The sequence below is a fragment of the Salmo salar genome, chromosome 04 (assembly GCF_965601325.2).
Source record: "Salmo salar chromosome 04, fSalSal1, whole genome shotgun sequence".
Classification (NCBI taxonomy): Eukaryota; Metazoa; Chordata; class Actinopteri; order Salmoniformes; family Salmonidae; genus Salmo; species Salmo salar.
In genome coordinates this window covers 17,462,347-17,482,541 of record NC_138294.1, presented here as the reverse complement: position 1 = coordinate 17,482,541, position 20,195 = coordinate 17,462,347, and the positions used below count along the sequence as shown (strand labels likewise).

At 43.5% G+C, this 20,195-nt stretch overlaps 2 protein-coding genes across 3 annotated transcripts in view; one reads left to right on the top strand and one right to left on the bottom strand.

Moving 5' to 3' along the window:
• Positions 1-2,565: 2,565 nt before the first annotated feature.
• Positions 2,566-19,821, bottom strand: LOC100194708 (aminoacyl tRNA synthase complex-interacting multifunctional protein 1). 2 transcript variants are annotated; one of them, XM_045716469.2, is made up of 7 exons: positions 19,704-19,821; positions 14,695-14,837; positions 14,278-14,391; positions 12,151-12,318; positions 9,574-9,773; positions 6,397-6,565; positions 2,566-2,968 (listed from the first exon to the last, which is right to left on the bottom strand). In XM_045716469.2, exons 2-7 carry the CDS (start codon positions 14,801-14,803, stop codon positions 2,802-2,804), a joined length of 927 nt encoding a protein of 308 aa, XP_045572425.2. In that variant the 5' UTR covers positions 14,804-14,837; positions 19,704-19,821; the 3' UTR covers positions 2,566-2,801. The 2 variants fall into 2 exon arrangements, with proteins under 2 accessions (XP_045572425.2, XP_045572424.2); XM_045716468.2 differs by lacking the exon at positions 19,704-19,821 and adding an exon at positions 19,293-19,426.
• LOC106610333 (TBC domain-containing protein kinase-like protein) overlaps positions 19,703-20,195 on the top strand; it is a 66,214-nt gene continuing 65,721 nt past the window's right edge. The window contains exon 1 of the mRNA XM_045716467.2: positions 19,703-19,971. The gene's annotated coding sequence lies outside the window, so the exon portion shown is untranslated. The remainder of the gene's footprint in view (positions 19,972-20,195) is intronic.

Genomic DNA, 20,195 nt, shown 5'->3' with positions numbered 1-20,195 from the left:
CTAGCGGTTAAGAGTGTTAGGCCAGTAACCGAAGGGTCGCTAGTTAGAATCCCTGTGCCGGCAAAGTGGAAAAATGTAACGTTCTGCCCTTGAGCATGGCAGTAAACCCCCAACAACAACAACTGCTCCTCGGGCACGGATGATGTGGATGTCGATTAAGGCAGCCCCCCTCTGATTCAGAAGGGTTGGGTTAAATCCGTATGACACAGTTCGGTTGAATGCATTCAGTTGTGCCACTGACTAGGTATCCCCTTTCCCATCATAGTTGTCATCATAGCCGTCCTCATAGCCATCATCATAACCGTCATCAATGCCGTCATCATAGCCGCCATCATAACCGTCATCAAAGCCGTCATAATAGCCGTCATCAAAGCCACCCTCATAGCCATCATCATAGCTGTCATCATAGCCGTCAGACATACAGTAAGTGGAGGAATTAGATAGGAATGGTTCACTGTCTCCATCACCGAGTAAGTTGAGGGTTCAAGTACAGGTGCAGGATGACTTTCTGTAGGAGCCAGGACTGGGCGGAGATGGATAACTATTCAGCAGCTTTAATGGTCAAACCACATTGAACACCATCAGCCACCGGAACTAGAACTGTCTCACTTCCTGTATCAATAAAGCTTAACCCTACACAATTAAAGCATTTGCCAATAGGACAAAGGATAATTAGTTACCAGGTAAAGACAGATATTTAGTGTAACACAAATTCCCAACATATCAGCAATGAGTATAACTGCCATAAATATGAAATAATTACTCAGGAAATAATCCTATAACAGCAACACTCCAATACTCTGGAAAGCTCTCCCCTTCTTCACTACTGATATATGAACAGGTTTTTCCCACCACCAATCAAGTCCTTTCAGATCTGTTGCTTTGAGTGAAATGTTGTGGGTGAGACGTGAGATAATGTTTTTGAGGCTATTGGAAACAAAATTGTAGGAGGATGGTTTTGACTTCTGAGATACTGTCAGATTTCCACCATTTTAATTACGCATATCAAATCCTTTCCAAAAAAAACATTCTCTTTCTCATTCACTCATGACCAACTGATGAGATGTGTCCCATGTCTCAACATTACCCCAGTGGTCTTGGGACACTCATCTAAGTCTAATTGCCCATTCCTACAGGAGAATGAGGGTCATGTTCATTCGGGCAAGTCCATGTAGTCCGTTTCAGTCCGGTTACTAGCCAAAATATATTATTTCACAATATGCAGCACATCAGATATGCGAATGACATCCACACACTAAACAGAGCATCATATAATAATGAAAACTACAAATGTGGTCGACTATGAACAATTACAACCCAGAAATACACTGAAGCTGCCGATGGGCTAGATCTCAAAGGAGGGCAGAATGAATGGGACATTAAACACAAGGCTATGCTACACTCGGCTTCTTCAGTCCAACTACACATGTTCAGGCTGTGTGTACATGGACTTGATTACTATCGACGCAAGAGAACAGACCGGCAATGAGGACATATGAATCAGTCCTGCTAGAACCAGGACCCAGACCATTCTAGAACCAGGACCCAGACAGACTGGTATGGTCCCTGGCTGAGGAACCCAGTGCACTCTGGTGTGTCAGAGAGCTAGAACTTTTGATCCAGTCCTTGTTGTTCTGATTGCCTGAGATTATACTAAGAGATCCTTGATTCAGGTGTTGGTCAGTAAGAAATCAAATGATTTTCTTTGCTGTCGTGGAATGCGTGTGTGTTGTAACGGTAGGAGACGGTCTTTCCTGAGGGAAACAATGTAAATGTTCTGGGTATGGCTGGATGGTAATACCAGGCAAATGACACTGGTACCAGGAGCCTTCTTTTCAGAAGATGTCATCTATATAAAAATGATCCAGGGCTGTGTTTATAATGGGTAACATGTGATTCTGTTAACCGTTAGATTCCTTCAAATACACCGAGGCAATACAAGTGCATGTCATATCATGGGACATGACCTTAGCTGTAGCATATGAAGGGGTACCACTGAAAGAGATTAGTTCAGATTGGTTTGATCCAAAAGCCCAGAGGGAACAAATCTGACGGGAGGAACAGAATTAAACACAGGATACTTTGATCCTGAAAAACTGGGCTGAGCAACAGCCTTGAAGAGCGGGCTAATGACTGAACCTTAATGAGCGGGATAATGACTGTGAGAACAGGAATGGTGGTAAAAGGACTGAGTACATGGGCATTTCCACTTTGTGACAGCACAAACAGTCATTCTGTTACCAAACTTAGCATCTCAGCATCATTCTGTTACCAAGGAATTGCCCACTATCCAAAAGGCCTGCTGCGTAGCATCTGTGAAATTGATCCGTCTGTTCGTTGGCTTTGCAGAATGACATCCCCATTTCTCCCCTTCAGCTCATAACGAACCAGAGAAATCAAAGCACTAATCAAACTAATAAATCACAAAAGTGACTTGCAGGATGAGTTCAGAATGCTAGAGAGCATTATAAAGGATTTCTAGGATGTAAACACACTTGTATAGTCTTGTACGACGGACGTCAGGCTTTACAAAGAAGAACCAAACAAGAAATCAACTGCAATGAGTTTAAGACCAACTGATAACCTTTTTAATTGAACATCTTCAAAACATTTCATTTTCCTCCGTCGACATCATCACCTTTAGCACCATGGATGAGTAGCAGTTCCACAGGCTGAACGAGGAACGTCGCTAGTTCCACCTATAGAAATAAAATGACTGGAGCGGTCATTCACACTTTTCCCAATCCCACTTTTCTCCACCATTCTAGTTCTACGGCTCCGTCCTCTGCATTCGTCTTCCTTTATTTGATGCCGCTGTTGCTCATGGTCTGAGCTTTGCATACTCCCTTGCCGGCGATCTCGAAGGGGGCTCCCTTGTAGTTGGCCACACACTGGCCGTCTGTCTTCAGGTCCGGCTGCACCGCCTCCCACACCTTCTTCTTGGGGTTCAGCTCCTTGTCTGGCTCACCTGGAAACATAGGAGAGAGAAACTAGATGACAGCTCCGATAGTTATGATGACATGCACACCTTGTATGGAGCAATGCAGTGGTGTTATGCACTAGATTTTTTGAGGGGGCCATATTGAATATCTCATTGTGCATCGCTTGTATCTTTTTGAATAAAATTGGAGGGGGAACGTGCCTCCTTCGTTTCGATGACATGACGCCTCTAGGGGCAACCACAGTAGATGACAACTCCAATGGCAACACTATATCTGCCTTGCTAGCTTTCTGTAGCCTTGTGATAGACCATTGGTTTGTGCTGCTGGAGTACTTCCTTGGCGTAGTGTCGATTTTGAAACGTAAAAAAAGCTGAACCAGAAGTTTTACAGAAGCTTTTACTCCTTTAGCGCTAATTCAAAACGTATACAACATCCATATTTGTCGGCAACTAATGGAGTTCTTCATTACCTCAGCATTGTGTTATTGGCAGTTTGGATATTACTTGGCATCTGTATGGATTCATAACTGGCACTCCACATTGGATTCATAACGTGCTTCTGTTGGGGTGTGATCTTTTCCTACTCATCATCACAAACAGACTGGAAGACGTGCGAAGGGATTTTTTTGTCGAATTTTCCCAGCTTTGACACCCTCTACAGTTAGAACAAGAACCTGGATGCTCATTAGGGCTGGTGAATGTGTGAGCAATTACTGTGATCTATCCACACCAAGACCAATGCTGGACTGACTTAGTGCTACTAGCTAGCACAGAAATGTCACTATAAAATAGGGGTGCACAATTCTGGAAGGTTTCCCAAAGTTCATAGGAAAATCTCAAATTTTGCAACAGTACAACTCCCTAAAATCTGGAGAAAAATCTGGAATCCTGGGGGACCAAAGCTGACATCAAAATAAGAGAGAAGGAATGTCAAAATGAGGGAATAATAGGCCATTATCCCTCAATGTCAACACATCCTGTTGGAAAAGCGTTTTCCATCACCGCCGCGGCTATGTTTTTTTAACGACCCAGACGTGTGTACAGAACAGCTAGAAACCGATGAGACCGCCTTAGCACCCCTGCCCATCTCCTCCCTCCATCCCCTCTCCTCTCCTCCATCCTGTGGTCCTTCTCTGTGCGGCCAACCTGAATGTGGCTCTAATTGACGTGCGTAGTCGTAAAACAAGTATTTTTGGCCGAGGGGGATCCCTCGTTAAACAAACAGCTTGAGGGAGGGCCGCTATGAGAGGAGGGTGAAGGAGAAGAGAAAGGAGAGAGAAGGAGAAGAGAAAGAAGAGGGAAGGAGAAGAGAAAGGAGAGAGAAGGAGAAAAGAAAGAAGAGGGGAGAGGAGAATAGAAAGGAGAAGAGGAGAGAGAAGATGAAAGGGTGTCTGTGTGATGGACACTCCCTCGTCCCCATTCTCCCTCTCTATCTCAGGGAAACTCCCAGTTCAGCTATTGTTCCCTACCAACAACCGCACAAATTAGCCGACACCAATGGCGGAAGCTAGTCTTACTGGGGTCCGACATAACAAAAAAAGACAAAATACTTTACATTTAATTGTGGGATTGTGGGAAAAGAGGACCTGACTTACACTTTAGTCAGAGGGAGTTGATTCGTTTGTCTATTCAGTTAATAGTCACAGTCCATTTAGCTCCAATCACTAAAGAGAACAGAGGAGTAAACGCTGCAATAGGAAAACTCTGTGGGGTCTTGAGAAGGCTTTGTGATTCCTCTCTTCAAAGATATGAAGAAAAAAAAGCCTTTGTTACCCTTGGCAAGATGGCAAGAGGACAGTTGGTTCTTCACATGTCATTTAATGTACAAATGTAAAGGCAATAAGGCCAACCAAATCTAATGTGGTGTTCCACCATCATACCACACTCATTGTATGCTACTTTTATTTCAACCAGTGGAAAGCCTTCAAATACTTTACCACATGTAATTCAGTTACCCACGTGACATGGCCTGGATTTGAACCAACTAGATGAACTAACCAATAATTGGTCTACAAACTACTTATACTGAACAAAAATATAAAAACTCACCATGCAACAATTTCAACTATTTTACTGAGTTAGAGTTCATAAGGACATCAATCAAATAAAATAAATTCATTAGGCCCTAATTTATGGATTTCACAGCCATGGGAGGGTCTGGGAGGGCATAGGCCCACCCACTTGGGAGCCAGGCCCAGACCCAGCCAATCAGAATACATTTTCCCCCATAAAAACGGCTTTATTACAGACAGAAAACCCCCTCAGTTCATCAGCGGTCAGGGTGGCTGGCCTCAGACGATCCTGCAGGTGAAGAAGCCAGATTTTGAGGTCCTGGGATGGTGTGGTTACACGTGGTCTGCGGTTGTGAGACTGGTTGGACATACTGCCAAATTCTCTAAAATGACATTGGAGGCGGCTTATGGTAGAGAAATGAACATTAAACGCTCTGGCAACAGCTATGGTGGACATTCATGCACTCAGAATGCCAATTGCTAGCTCCCTCAAAACTTGAGACATCTGTGGCATTGTGTTGTGTGACAAAACTGACATTTTAGAGTTGCCTTTTATTGTCCCCAGCCTAAGGTGCACCTGTGTAATGATCATGCTGTTTAATCAGCTTCTTGATATGCCACACCTGTCAGGTGGATGGATTATCTTGGCAAAGGAGAAGTCCTCACTAACAGGGATGTAAACAAATTTGAGCACAAAATTGGAGAGAAATAAGCTTTTTGTACATATGGAACATTCTGGGATCTTTTATTTCAGCTCTTGAAACACGGGACCATCACTTTACATGTTGCGTTTATATTTTTATAAACCTTTGACAACCCCCCTTTATAAAGATATATGTGAAGTGTTATCGAGGTTAGGATACCCTTTGAAAGTGACGGCTACTTCCACTTTGCTTCCGTTTCCCATGCTTTTTTGAATGGCCGTTGCGATTCTATCATCAAATCCATGAAAACGCAGTCATTTAAGATAGATATAAAATATGGTTTTGAGGATGACTGTACTTCTACCAGATGCCCTGTAGGAAGTTTTTGTGCTTGAAGACCATCACGTTATGTTTTTGCACATTGAAGATCATAAAAGAAAACTTCAAAAGTTGAAAAACTACAAGGCTGTGGGGACAGTCACTTCCTGGTTACAGCTTATTAGCTTAGTCAAAAGCAGGTTGAGCTGTAGAGGGTATGATAAAGTAGCCTGGCTAAACCAGACTGAACACTGTGCTCCCCATTGAGCGCAGCATTCAGTCTAGTTTAACCAGGCTGATGAAGTAGACCCTAGAGGTCAGGGCCCATATTCACAAAGCCTCTCAGAAAAGGAGTGCTGATCTAGGACCTGTCCATACAATCTTCTTCATTATGATCTAAAAGGCAAACTGATCCTAGATCAGCACTCCTACTCTGAGACTTTGTGGATACGGGCCAAGATGGTCAGGGGTATTACAGTACCTGGGAAGCCCTGGAAGATGACTCTGTCCCCGGGCACGGCACCGCTGGGAGGGTCTAGAATCTCCACCTTGTCTGGGGAGCTGGCACACATCACCATGGCCTGGGACACCACGCCTCTCATCTTAGCTGGCTTCAGGTTGCACAGCAGCACCGCCATGCGATTCTGCATCTGGGGGGAATAAGAGAAAGGGAAAAGGTTTACAACTATACTGAGATACAGAGATATTAAATACATATATTTAACATTCTTCTGACGGACAAGAGGAAAAAGTATTGAAATAAAGAATACATATTTTACTAGCAAAGAGAGATTAGGGAGCGCTGCTTTGATTCTGTACAAACCACACAGGGCATCTTACAGTGCTGTCTTCAGAATGAATGGCCTACTTTATGACTTGATTGATTGAGAAGAGAAAACACCAATTGGTGTGGTCTCCACTCTCGATCTCTTTGCAGTACTGTGGTTTTCAGAATCCTATTCACACAATTCCCCCATGTCCAATCTTGTCATGTATAATGACTGCCTCCGGTGGCATATGGTTTGTGTGTATGGTGTGCCTTATTTCAGAAACCAAGAAGAGCGAGAGAAAACAACATTATTCTTTCATGTCTGTGGAGTGACCTCAGAGGCTTACCCAAACTCTGAGAAGGCCAGAAGCCATTTCCATCAAAAGAGAAGAGGATGGAGAGAATACAGTGTACAAAGTCATGGTGCATGTCACAGCTAGGAAAATAAATGAGGTCTTCATTTTGGAAACATCCTTTTAAAAAGTAAATGTTGACATACATCTGCATACATTCCCTTCAGTGTGACACATTGTTTTGACAGCCTTCTTGCGGCAGCTTTTCTTCCTCAAGCGCCATTTGCTTAGCGGGGAAAGAGTGTGTGTGTGTGTGTTAGGTGTGTGACGTCAGTTTTGTAAATCGGTCGGATGTGCGGACTACAGAAGTCAAGTTTTGTGTGTGTATGTCACAGCTCTACTCTCACCCTGTGATTATGTGATTTCCTCAATTGAGGGGTTGACATTCAATTTCATGTAATGGCAATGAGGCCTGAAATCACTTGTCAAAGGTTAAAACTGAACACAATCCAAACACACTAGGATTTGGGTTTCCAGAGTTTCCTTATTCCGGCCAACGTACGGACAAACATGCCAGGGCACTCAAATCAACATGCTGCCAGTGGGCCCTCTACATTGCTGCCAGTGAAAGTGTTTAGCTTTTTACTCCTCATGTCATTCTTCAAACTCCAGTATGTTCCTTGAAACAGGGAAGGCTCAATGTCTTGTATGCATGGTCTGTCGTCACGTCGACTCTCGCACAATGAATGACTTGACGAGAAAAGAAAAGTAAGGATTCTGTTAACTGTGGGTTCTACTTGTCCAAATGCCGCTCGTCTAGCCCCGGCGTGGAAGGAAGAAGGCCGCTCGTCTAGCCCCGGCGTGGAAGGAAGAAGGCCGCTCGTCTAGCCCCGGCGTGGAAGGAAGAAGGCCGCTCGTCTAGCCCCGGCGTGGAAGGAAGAAGGCCGCTCGTCTAGCCCCGGCGTGGAAGGAAGAAGGCCGCTCGTCTAGCCCCGGCGTGGAAGGAAGAAGGCCGCTCGTCTAGCCCCGGCGTGGAAGGAAGAAGGCCGCTCGTCAAGCCCCGGCGTGGAAGGAAGAAGGCCGCTCGTCAAGCCCCGGCGTGGAAGGAAGAAGGCCGCTCGTCTAGCCCCGGCGTGGAAGGAAGAAGGCCGCTCGTCAAGCCCCGGCGTGGAAGGAAGAAGGCCGCTCGTCAAGCCCCGGCGTGGAAGGAAGAAGGCCGCTCGTCAAGCCCCGGTGTGGAAGGAAGAAGGCCGCTCGTCAAGCCCCGGTGTGGAAGGAAGAAGGCATTCTCTCTTTAAATGACCAAAATGAAATCCGGTCATTACAGGGACATGTGCTTGGACTGTCTTGGAGTCTCTGTGTAATTGACTCAGGCTTATGACAAATGTCTCAGTGAAAAAGGTTATTTCAGTGGTGAAGAAACACTTCAACTACAGAATGTACATTAAAATGCAATAAAAATGATTGTCAAACAAATGTCGGCCCTAGCTTAGTAATTTAGCAGATATCTACGTAACTACAAGTCTTTCAATACATTTATATAAAAATGTAATAAAAAATGTCATTCCCAATTAATCTTCTCATAGAACCATAGATATATGACTCCGACAGTGTTTGGGTACAAAGAGTCCAACGTGCATGTGCTTTCATTTATAAGGATTATACATTGTCTATGTAAAGCAGGATGTACAAAGACTCCCTATGTTTTGGAGATGAATCAAAAGAGGCAAACCGAGAAAAGAGGTTTGATTGTAAAGAGAAACGGAGGACTTCTGCTAGGTGAATAAGACTGCAAACAAATTACTTTTGCGTCTCGCAGACAAATCGTAAATTCCGGGGCAATGACTAACTGAAAACCAAGTCTGTGTGTGCAGAAACCTACGTCGTAGACATTAGAAAGCGTCACGTGAACCCTGACACAGACTACATTGGAGTAGTCACTTTACATGGGCTATTAAAACCAGAACAGGGCCCTGGCTAGCCAGAGTTATAGCACCCGTGTGTCCAATAAAAACAGCTGAATTTATTATAGTGAAAATAAGGCAAAAGAAACACACAGTAGTGTTAAAACAGCAATCTTTAAAACCAATGTTATTTGACTACCAAAAGCATGTAGAGAGCTTTGTAGTCTAGTAGGTCAGCCTTCCAAGTCTTCCTGAATGACCGTTAAGCTCCCAGTACCTGTTAAGTACAGTAACAGTCTTACTCTGTATTGGTCGGTGGGCAGACTGGGTTCCAGACACACAAAACATTCCAAAGGGGCATTTGTCCGGCAGCAACCCGACGAGTTGGTCCGGCAGCAACCCGACGAGTTGGTCCGGCAGCAACCCGACGAGTTGGTCCGGCAGCAACCCAGGCCGTGCGTGAATACTTGACATTATGAGGCTCTTTGGCTGCGTTTAGACAGGTAGCCCAATGCTGAACTTTTTTCCCACAAATGTGTCCTTTGACCAATCACATCAGATCTTTTCCCATCGGATCTTATTCAGAGCTGATCTGATTTTTCAGAGTGGACCTGACATTTGGTTGGGCAGTAGCCGGTGTTAGACTGTGTTGGTACTAGGCTGTGTTGGTACTAGGCTGTGCATTCCAGTACCTGATCTATGGGTATGTGCTTGACCAGCCCGCTGACCACCGTCCTGGGGGCTGCCTCTCCCACGTCCACCTGCTCCACATAGAGTGAGTCGGCGTCCGGGTGCTTCTCGGCCGTGACGATGCGTCCCACCCTCATGTCCAGACGTGACACGTCCACCTTAGCCTCCTCCTGGGGGGTTGCAGGCTTCTTCTCTCCCTTCTCTGTGACAGGACACACAGAGAGGAAAGGGTTAAACCACCACACACACACACCCCCACACCCGATATGAACTTGAAGTTAAGTCACTTTGGAAAAGAGTGAGTTTGTATGACTGATTGGCATATAAAGTAGCTCGACAAAGCTGTGGTCCTCTGTAGCTGTGGTCCTCTGCAGCTGCGTGACTGTGGTACTCTGTAGCTGCGTGACTGTGGTACTCTGTAGCTGCGTGACTGTGGTCCTCTGTAGATCAGTTGGTAGAGCATGGTGCTTGCAACGCCAGGATAGTGGGTCTGATTCCCAGGACCAACCATACGTAAAATGTATGCAAGCATGACTAAGTCGCTTGGATAAAGGTGTCTGTTCAAATGGTATATATTATATAAGCTACAATACAGGCTCTGCCACAGCAGGTATAGTATACTGGACTGGGTTAAGGGATGCCATACTGACTCCCTGCCTTTATTACATTAAAGGTCCACCAGAGAAGATATTTTTTCCAGGCATCTAATGCAAGACTTTTTTGAGATTATGTTAAGCCCACTGCTATGGTAGTGTTCCCTGGGGACTCATTAGGATCCATTTGAACCTAGTCTGTGTGGAAACTATGCTGAGTGGTTCAGCCATCTCGACTGTTCCGATCCAATTTACCCCAAAGTGAAAACAAATCTGCACGGCGACTCTGAAGCCCCAGCGTGCCATTCTTGACTGTGATCACCGCAGGCGTTAAATAATAGTACATTTTACTTTTCCACCAGAATTCTGAGGAGACTTAAAGCAAATACCAATACCACTGTTGAAGCATAGGCCCCGACAAGCTTTGCACGGATACTAGGGTGTTGTAGCGTGCCAGACCCTTCCAATGATATGGGGTGGATAGTATGAAGTGGTCTCGTCTCCTAGTCTCGTCTCCTTGATTTCTTTTCTAGATGGTGAGAACCTTCCAGTTGGGAGCTCAACTCCCCTATTGCTCGAACCAGCAACCTACTGGTCCGCTTCTCTAACCTCTGTGCTGCCTACTTAACGCCCCTGTCAACTTCTGCACTGTTACGAAAACAGCGTATTGATGTGCGACGTCATCCGCCCTGGCCCCTGAGCAGCAGAGCACCCCCACCATGGGCCGGATGATTTATTTGATTGCCAGGCGATGATTGTTTAGGTGAGTTGCGAACACAGTCACATCAAAGCCTTTGTGTAGAAATGAGGATATCCACACGTACTAAAACAAAGCAATCTGCAACAGCGGCGATAAAAAGCAAACAGCATCAGGTATTTACTGCTCTGTTTTCCATTGACATCTGGCAGTCAGAAAAGCCAGATACAAACCGGTTCAGTCTACATCGCAAAGCATTCTCTTCTTCTTCTCTGAATTATAACCTTGTAAATAATCTGGGGAAGATCATTCCTAATTTGTTGCCGTGACAGTTAATTAGCCCAGATGGGTTTGACGTCTGAGTGGAACGAGGCTTCGACTGATTTATTGTATATAGAATATAATTTTAATAATAAACCAAAAAAAGTTCAAAAGAATAAAACCCAACACCGCTGCATTTCAATCATTTAGCTGGAAACACGTTTTTAGATCTAATTTGACACCGAGGAAATTAACAGCATGTTATATTACACTGCATTAGAGCATCTCTGGTTTAGCCCTGGGGTGGATGTGCAAAGCCTCAAGATGAATGGCGTCGACACAATATAAACATACAAACCGGAACTCTGCCTGTCTCTCATTACAGCGTTGACACTTCTGCTAAGACTATTCTCTCATCACCGAAACAAGTCAATCATTTTTTTTAATTTTATTAAAATCGTCAAGGTTAAAAATCTACTTCAGGATAAACCACAGAAAGGTTACGGAGAAAGTTCATTTGTTTTGGGAAAAGGTCCGTCTGTAACATTGAAAATGTAAACGTTAGGCCAAAGTATGAAACGGATCCCCTCTATTTGCAGATTCCCCTCGCGCCTTTCGTCCATTATCGCCAGATATTAGAAATTCAGATGGAGAATACCTGCCTGGGAAATCACAAATGGCCATTAAAGTACAGACAGATCGCTGCATCCAGCCAAGCATTGATGGAAACGCTGGATCTAAGACAAGGGCTTGTGTTCCAAATGGAAAGAAATGTCAGAGAAGTGCAGACAAAAAAAACCCATCCCAAAGCTAAATCACGGAGCACTTCAACTCAAATTGTCATTGAAGAGGCTTTTAGGCCTACTTCAATTTTTGCTGACAAATTGAAAAACCAAATGACATATTTCACTTTAGTGTGGTGGAACGTTGAGGGGTTTGACAATTATGAGTGTGTGAAATCACAGATGTGGAAGGGCCCTGCAATTTCCTGCAATTTCAACAACAAGTCACTTCTTGCTTTGCTTTACCCTTTTTCTCTGGTTTATTCTTCTTGCCCTCGCTGTTTTTGGGAGGGGGGCTGGCAGTGACAACAAGAGAGGTGGAGGACCTTGCTGGGGATGAGGGCTGAGGAGGTGTGGACTTGGAGGCACACTGGGCACTCGAGTCTCCTGCTGTTGGCATGGCCACCTCCCTCACTGCAGAAGGAAAAAACAGAGAGAAGATTAATTTAACACTTTTATCCAAAAGAGACTTAGGGCTCTATTCAGTCTGTAAAGCTGAAGCATTACAGATTTCGCAATACAAACTTAAGTACATCTGGCCCATGCGGGAATTGAACCCAGAACCCTGGTGTTGCCGGCACTATGCTCTAACTAACCCACTGAGCCATGAGTGAGGATATTCAACTCCAGTTACAGCAGTACTGCTGGTTTTAATGGGATGCTACTGGTTAGAATCCAGGGAAGTGGTTTGTAACTGGAGATCAGAGGCTGATTATAAGGGATGGATAAAAACCAGCAGAACTGGAGTTGAACGCTCATCTGCATTACCATTCAGATAGGCTGTATGATACTGTAGCAAGTTCCAATAGACAATAGATCTTCAGGTTGGCTATTTTGCGTTTGAACCCAGAGGCATTATTAATATCCTTTTTCACAATACTGAGCCAAGCCATACTGAGCTGGCCTGGCTATGCATCCACCATAGTTGCTGGAATCGTTCAGGAAAGAACAATGCGAAAATAAAATATCCGAAGCAGGGCAGTACGGTTTGGGTGGGTACGATAGTATGAAAGGGGTATAATGAAGCCATCGACCCTGACAGATGGTACTTTGAATTGAGAATGACGGCGAGGGATCGTTGGATATGAAGGTTCTTCATCGAGCTGTACTTTGCCTAATTAGGTTCAGCAACATCATTTTGCTTAATGATAGAGAAAACCTTATTTATAGACCCAATGTGAGGAAAGACCAGCATCCTAAAGCTTGTTTGGGAATGGAAAATGGCAGTGTCCATGGCAACACGGAAACCAAGGAAATATAGTTTTAAATCTCCTCAATCAATCTCCGGATTGTTTTTGGGTGGGGAACCCATCATTTCAGGTTGAAGTTTGGACGTAAAGTCATACTTTATCCACGTTTTAATTCTATGTTGAGAGCTGAGGTTCGAAACTTCAAAGGTTTACCTTTAAAACAACATGGCGATTAACCTTTTAAAAATGCTGTCATTCCTCCTGCTCTTGCCATGTCGTTCTCTGTTGCTCAAAATGCCCAGACCGTACCCATGAAGGTCTTTACTTTACTTCAGTTAGTCATCTCCATAACAAAACTGTGATTTAGCTTATTTTACAGCATCACAAAGTCCCATTGAAACAAACACCAAAAATAAACAGCGGAATTGGATACGTGGAAAAACTTAAAACATAATTCTGCAGTCCTTTTCGCACACATTCCTGAGCGCTCCAAAAATAACATGTAGAGATAGCCTTTTGATGAGGGCTACATTGCCTATTTGTACGAATCCTCTGGTTTCTTACCACCTAGTTCTCCTCTCTGGAAGCCATTACTGACGTGTTAATGATCACAGAGACTGTTTGCCCTTGTATATTAATGCATGACAGAGGCGCGATATCACAACAGGGTTGTAGCACGCCGCCAGTCACGCAGACGGCATGCCGTTTGAGTTTGGCAGTTGGGGGGGGGTTGCCTAGTACCCCCCCCCCCCCCCATCATGGCACTAATGACGGACATACTTGGGCACTTGAGTTCAATTATTTGTTTGAACTTTGATAGTTAAAAAAAAGATCTGGTTGTAATATTACACTGAGACGAGAAGGCATTTTATTAAGATCTAGGACTGTTACTAATACAGCTAAACAAACAATGTGTCGCTAATGAGTTGCCTCAGACACCGTCAACCACTCAAGTGTGAGAACTTTACCCTACAGCTAGCTATAGCTATGTGGTTGATAACATCAAGGCCGTACCAAAGGAATGGAGTCTGTTCTTTGAAGAATCAAGTTCCCCCTCAGGAAAAATGAAGTTATTCTCAATCGCAGTCTGAACAGCATCAGTATTTAATCTCAGAGGAGGTCTTAGCAGAAGTTAAACAGGATGTGACAGAGGATGGAACACTGTCACCAACCAACTACGTACCTCCTCTGCTCTTCTCCTTCTCCAGCAGTGTTTGCTTCAGTTGCTCGATGTCCCTCTTCAGCTTGGTGTTCTCCACCATCAGTTTCTTCTCTTCTCTGACGGTGGCCTGCACCTCTGTTCAGACAGAATGCTCCTGTCAGACTTTTATAGGGTCAAACATGTATCATTTCGTTTCATCCTACAGCCTCTTTCCCTCCCCAACTTTGGCTTTAAACCGTTTCTCCGGCTAGGCTACTTCACCCTGAGAATGTGCACTCATGTAGAGTAGAGGTCAAACTCAAAAAGTGATTTATCTTTTTAGAAGGAATTTCAACGAGGAATACATTTGACCCCATACTCTGCTTGAGATTGAGTGTGCGCATGCATCTCTATGTTTGCTTGTGTGTGTGTGTGTGCACGGTTTTTGGTGTCTCTTACTGGCTTTCTCCTTGAGCAGCTGGACCTGCTGTTTGAGGTAGTCTATGATGTGGTCGGCCTCGGCTGCCCGCTGTTCCAGCCTCATCACGGAGGGAGTGTGACCCGACATCTTGACCAGGGGTAGGGAGCGTGTTACTAGGAACCTGGAACCAGAAAACAGAACCTACCAGTGAGAAAGAACCACAGGTATTTACAATACAAGACACACTTGAAACAGAGACATTCTGGAATTTGGGAAAGCAACCCCAACACAAGACACAATGAGAAATAGAGAATGAGAAATAGAATTGTGGCAATCCACACATCAGTTAAATGGAAAAGTATGTTCTAAGAATTATATTTCTGTGCTACAGTACAGCACAGACATTTAAAAAATGAGGGATGTAATATATAGGCTCATGTCATCAGGGAACCTGGGAAGTTGGAAGCATCCCCAAGACAAGACAACCACAAGAGAATCCCAGGTTGCTGCTACAGCACACAGGCATGTTAGCTCATAATAATAGAGCATGTGGGACATCATATTCAAGAGGCTGGCTTCCTTCCACAAGCAATGCAGAGATAATCAAATCTCATTTTACTTGTCACATGCGCCGAATACAAGTGTAGACTTTATTGTGAAATGCTTACTAACGAGCCCTTTCCCAACAATGCAGGAAAATTAACAAATGGATAAAAAGTAGTAACACAATAACATAATAAAATAACAAGAATAGAGATATATATTATACACACACACATACATACATACATACACGGATTACCGGTACCGAGTCAATGCACTGGGAAACGTGGTAGATGGGGTGATTTATTGAGGTAATATGTACATGTAGGTTTGGTTAGGTGATTGTACTTCAATCAATGTACATGTCTGTAGGGGGTGAAAAGCTGAAAGATAACCAGGGGAGAAAATGTTGATAGTCATAAAAATAAGTCAATAAATGAGCTTATCCCTTCTTTTCCCCTCCCTCTATCATTAGCTCTCTCTCTCTGGCAATTTGGAAGGAGGGAGCTGTTTCTTCTCAGTGCAGAGTCTGGAAATCAAAAAAATTGTCGACAAGCTCCAGGTCAACTAGGTCAAACCAAATTATTGAATTACACAGCAAAAAAGCTAAACCATATGACAATAAATGAAATAAACTGTTTTTAAAAAAAAAAAGTATTTTAATTGTTTTCTCCGTTTTTTTCCTTTACAGGCACAAATGGGCAAATCACATTATAGACATCTTCGGCGATGCGTGTTTGGTTTTAGGGATACTTATAAAGTTCAAAAGGGATCAAACGACAGCCTCGTGCCACTCAACCAAAATGCAGCTGGCCGACAGTTAGGGCTTTTCTTGTAATGTGTAATGTGCCTTGGACATGTACAGGCTTTGGCAATCCTCTCCCATTGACAAAGGAAAGGAAAAGAGAGGGGGATTTTTACAAGGGCTCAGGCGAAAACGGAGGAGAAGAAAACGTCCAACACATAGGCCTAGTACAGGGTGGCGCTGGAAAACAACAGCTGGAGAGAGATGAAAACAAAACAAAAAAAAGTCAGGGATGAGGAAATTAGAAACACAAAAAGAGCTGGAGTTGATAATATAGGGGATCAAAGAAGTTTGTTTGCTCGAAGGCTCGGAATCGATTTAACTGGGCTCTGCGGTGGAAGAATTTACGAGAGCCACTATAGGGCTGTTTTCATTTGCAGAACTCCTGAAAATGAGCCCCGGGGCTGGGGCGGTGGGGCTTGGCCGAGACACCTCTGACAGCACCCCAGGCCAGGCCTCCAAGCAGAAACAAGGAGTCCCCCAGGGGTCAGTATCCCTACCGTGGACATTGGACAACACTGCAGAGCAGATAGCTTAACAGAGGAGTTGATCATAACTAGCTCTGGATGTCATTCAATTCACAAGTTAGCCCGTTGGAACTAGAACTGCATTGAGAGCAATGTTCCATCTCATTGTTTTTTCGGCACTGAGCAAATTTCAAGCCTGCTGAGCGCAAACTTGAACGTTGTGAAAATTCTGTGCTGCTTCCGGCGTGCGTTTACTGTGAACACGGAGGTGGTACCCACTTTAAGTTACAGTTTTAGCAGTCCGAGGTGAGCTGCGCGTGGGCACATTGGTTGAGAGGATAAAACATAACAATCATCACTTCCAACTTAAAGTCTATACAAGTCTAGAACTGGCTCCAAAACCACTTCTACTCTGCAACTGAAACATTGAACACTCCACGGTTGTTAGGACACCAGTGTCGCGATACTCAGCGGTATCATGGCAAAGAAACAGAAGATGAAGCGGATTGTTTTTCACAGGAAATTCGGTCTTAATGTTGGAAACAAGCAGCTTGATGTTGTCCCCCAGAATTACATGTTTCTTCTCCAGCCTGTAGCACACCATATTTGACACACAGTCGTTTTTTTATTAAAGGACCACAGAGTAAGTCTGCTTTGTGTTTTCCTTGTTGCCATGGAGAATCAGGTATCTTAGTGTCACTACCAGTAATAGTATCAATGCCAGTAATATCCTAGTATTGGGAGGGTGGGATGGAGAGTGAAACCAAAGAAGACTAGGGGAGATTGGTACTCACGTGACAGACAGATAGCAGCTGTCAAATCATATCCCCTTCCCTTTGGCATCTACTATATGACTGGTGTCCTATTAATATCAAATTGTATTTGTCACATGCTTTGTAAACAACAGGTGTAGACAAACAGTGAAATGCTTACTTACAGGCCCTTCCCAACAATGTAGAGAGAGAAAAAAGAGAAATAATAAGACAGGGAATAAATATACAGTGAGAAATGATAACTTGGCTATATACACAGGGTACCAGTACCCGAGACATGTGCAGGGGTACGAGGTAGTTGATGTAGATTGTACATATAGGTAGGGATAAAGTGCCTAGGCAACAAGATAGATAATAAACAGTAACAGCAGCATATGTGATGAATCAAAAAGGGTCAATGCAGATAGTTAAATAGTTAACCAATAGCTACCCGGACTAACTATTTAGAAGTTTTATGGCTTGGGGGTAGAAGCTGTTCTGGGTCATGTTGGTCCCAGACTTGGTGCATCGGTACCGCTTTCCGTGTGGTTTCAGAGAGAACAGTCTATGTAGGCATTCGGAGCGTTCAGATCGCACACTGGACGGACGCTCGGGCCGAGGAGTAGGGTTGATCTGAGCGTTCTGACCTCACAACGGCAGTCAAGCACCCAAGCTATCTGGCTAACTTGCTAGTTACTTCCAGACACAAATTAGAGAACAATCACTCTGACCCTTTTACTCGCCCTAGCAGAGATATTTAGGCTGTTTTCATGTTAGTTAGAGCGTTGGTTACTGTAACTGTGATGCCGGCAACAATTTAATTACTTTTTTTTGTAGGCGTTTACTGACACCGGTCATATTCAACGGGTGTTGCGTGTTCGTAAATTCATCAGTTATTCTGTGAATTTACAAATGCATCCTTGGTTGGACTTCCTGAGCTGTGCATATTATTGGTGGGTGGCGATGGAAAAATAATCCACCGAAGTAAAGACAGTTTCAGGATGGATATTCACACTTTCAAACCTCAATAGCTTTAAAATCACTTGAGCCACAGACTCCAAACAAGTGTCATGTTGTTGGAAAAATTCCGCATAACATTGCACTGGTCTTATTTTCACAATTTGGACATTAATTTGCTTTCCAAAGCTAACAAACATGTTGAAATGTGAGCAGCATTCCATATTCCTAGTTGAATAAATTACGGAGCGTAAACAAAGTACCAACTTTTTTTACATTTGAATTTCAATAGCTCCTTGGTCAAAAAGGGTGTGCAATGTGTAGGCCCACTGAGTGTATATTATGAACCTTGTTTGAGGTGTGGGTCACATGACCAAGGCGCTGTTGAATTTCAAAAATTAAAATATATACATTTTAAATAGTGCGAGATGTAAATCGACAAAAAAAAGTGTGTGCAATAGGTCTTTGCGCCATCGGGTCAGCTAGAACCAGTTTTAAAGTTTTAGGAGTAATGGTCAAAGAGCTATTGACATTTTAAAAATTCGATTTGTCACTATGTAGACGGTCCCTAACTGATGTTGGTGGACGTAAGGAACACTACAGGGGAATATCCAACTATAGCCGGCTTTCCTGTCAACAAAAACACATGTATAATCTCTAGGAACTCTACTTACCAGACTTAAAGTGAAATGTGTCCCTCGCTATCAAATGTACATTTGAGTCCAACTTTTGCCCAAACCGCAACATCTTCCTGCTGTGTAAGAAGTCTCGCATGAAGTGCGTGGTCTAATGGCAGCCCGCTCTCTAACTTCACAAGAATTTGGTGTGATTTTGAAATAAAAAATATTCTGACATGTATTTCATAGCAAGGGACACATTTCACTTTATGTCTGGTAAGTAAAGTTCCTAGAAATTATACATATAGGTGTGCACATGCCGGGTAACGTTAGTTATATAGTTGTATCTGTGGTGAAATAACAGTATTGACGTTAGCTAGCTCAGTTTAGCAATAGGAGTTGCATCGTTCTAACTCTAAAATACCAAGAATTCAGAATAACTGGCTGATTTGAAAAATATACTAAGGATTAGAAATAAACATGCATTCAACTTACATGAAACTGTGACCGCCTGCCTGTGATTGACACGTTTCAAATACCCACAGCTGTTCGAGAAAAGACCCACGTAGCCCCATGCGCAATGTCACTGGTCTGCATACCATCTGGCTAGCTCGGGCCTGCTGGCATGCAATCTCTATCCATATGATTAGACATTTGATAAATGCGCCGCAGTTGCACAGTTTATACCATGAGGATTTTTGGGGATAACTTGCTTGTGCCTGCGTAACCAGTAAATGTATACATTATTTGACATTCAGAAGCAATTAGTAAATTACATTTCGAGCTAATACAAAATAAAAACATAGCAAGAATCGTACTACGAATGTTTGGTTATTTTTGTAGAAACATTGTTTATGAGATTTGATCAGGCATAGAAAATAAAGACATGCAGATAAAGTAATATACCTGTTATATCCTTTGGTTTGTCAATATAAACACTAAGCAATAGATACATTTAACCAAAAGCTACTAACACCGGTTTATTGGTAAGCAAGGTTGCAATGTTTACAAATCATTTTGACAGCTGAGCTTCGTCGCTGAAAATTGACGTAATCGGTCACGTTATCTCTCAGCTGCTCACAGCATCCCGTGAAAGAGAAGATTCGGCAAAATAAAATACAAATAAAATATACGGTTAGAATTTTGGGGATATGAGGACAGACGTTCACTAAACGTAAGTGTTCATTCAAAAGTCGTTTCAGTTTTATTAATTCAAAGTTTTGCATACTGCATCCCTTATTGTACAAGCTAACTGCAGCACTGTCGCTAGCTTTCGATTTAGTTAGCTGCCTGTATCCACTTTTACTGTTTACAAACCGGTTATATGCCTCCCTAAAAACACTATTAGGTAATGCTTGTACAAGGTGACAAAGTAAATGAAGTGGATATGAAAGTGTG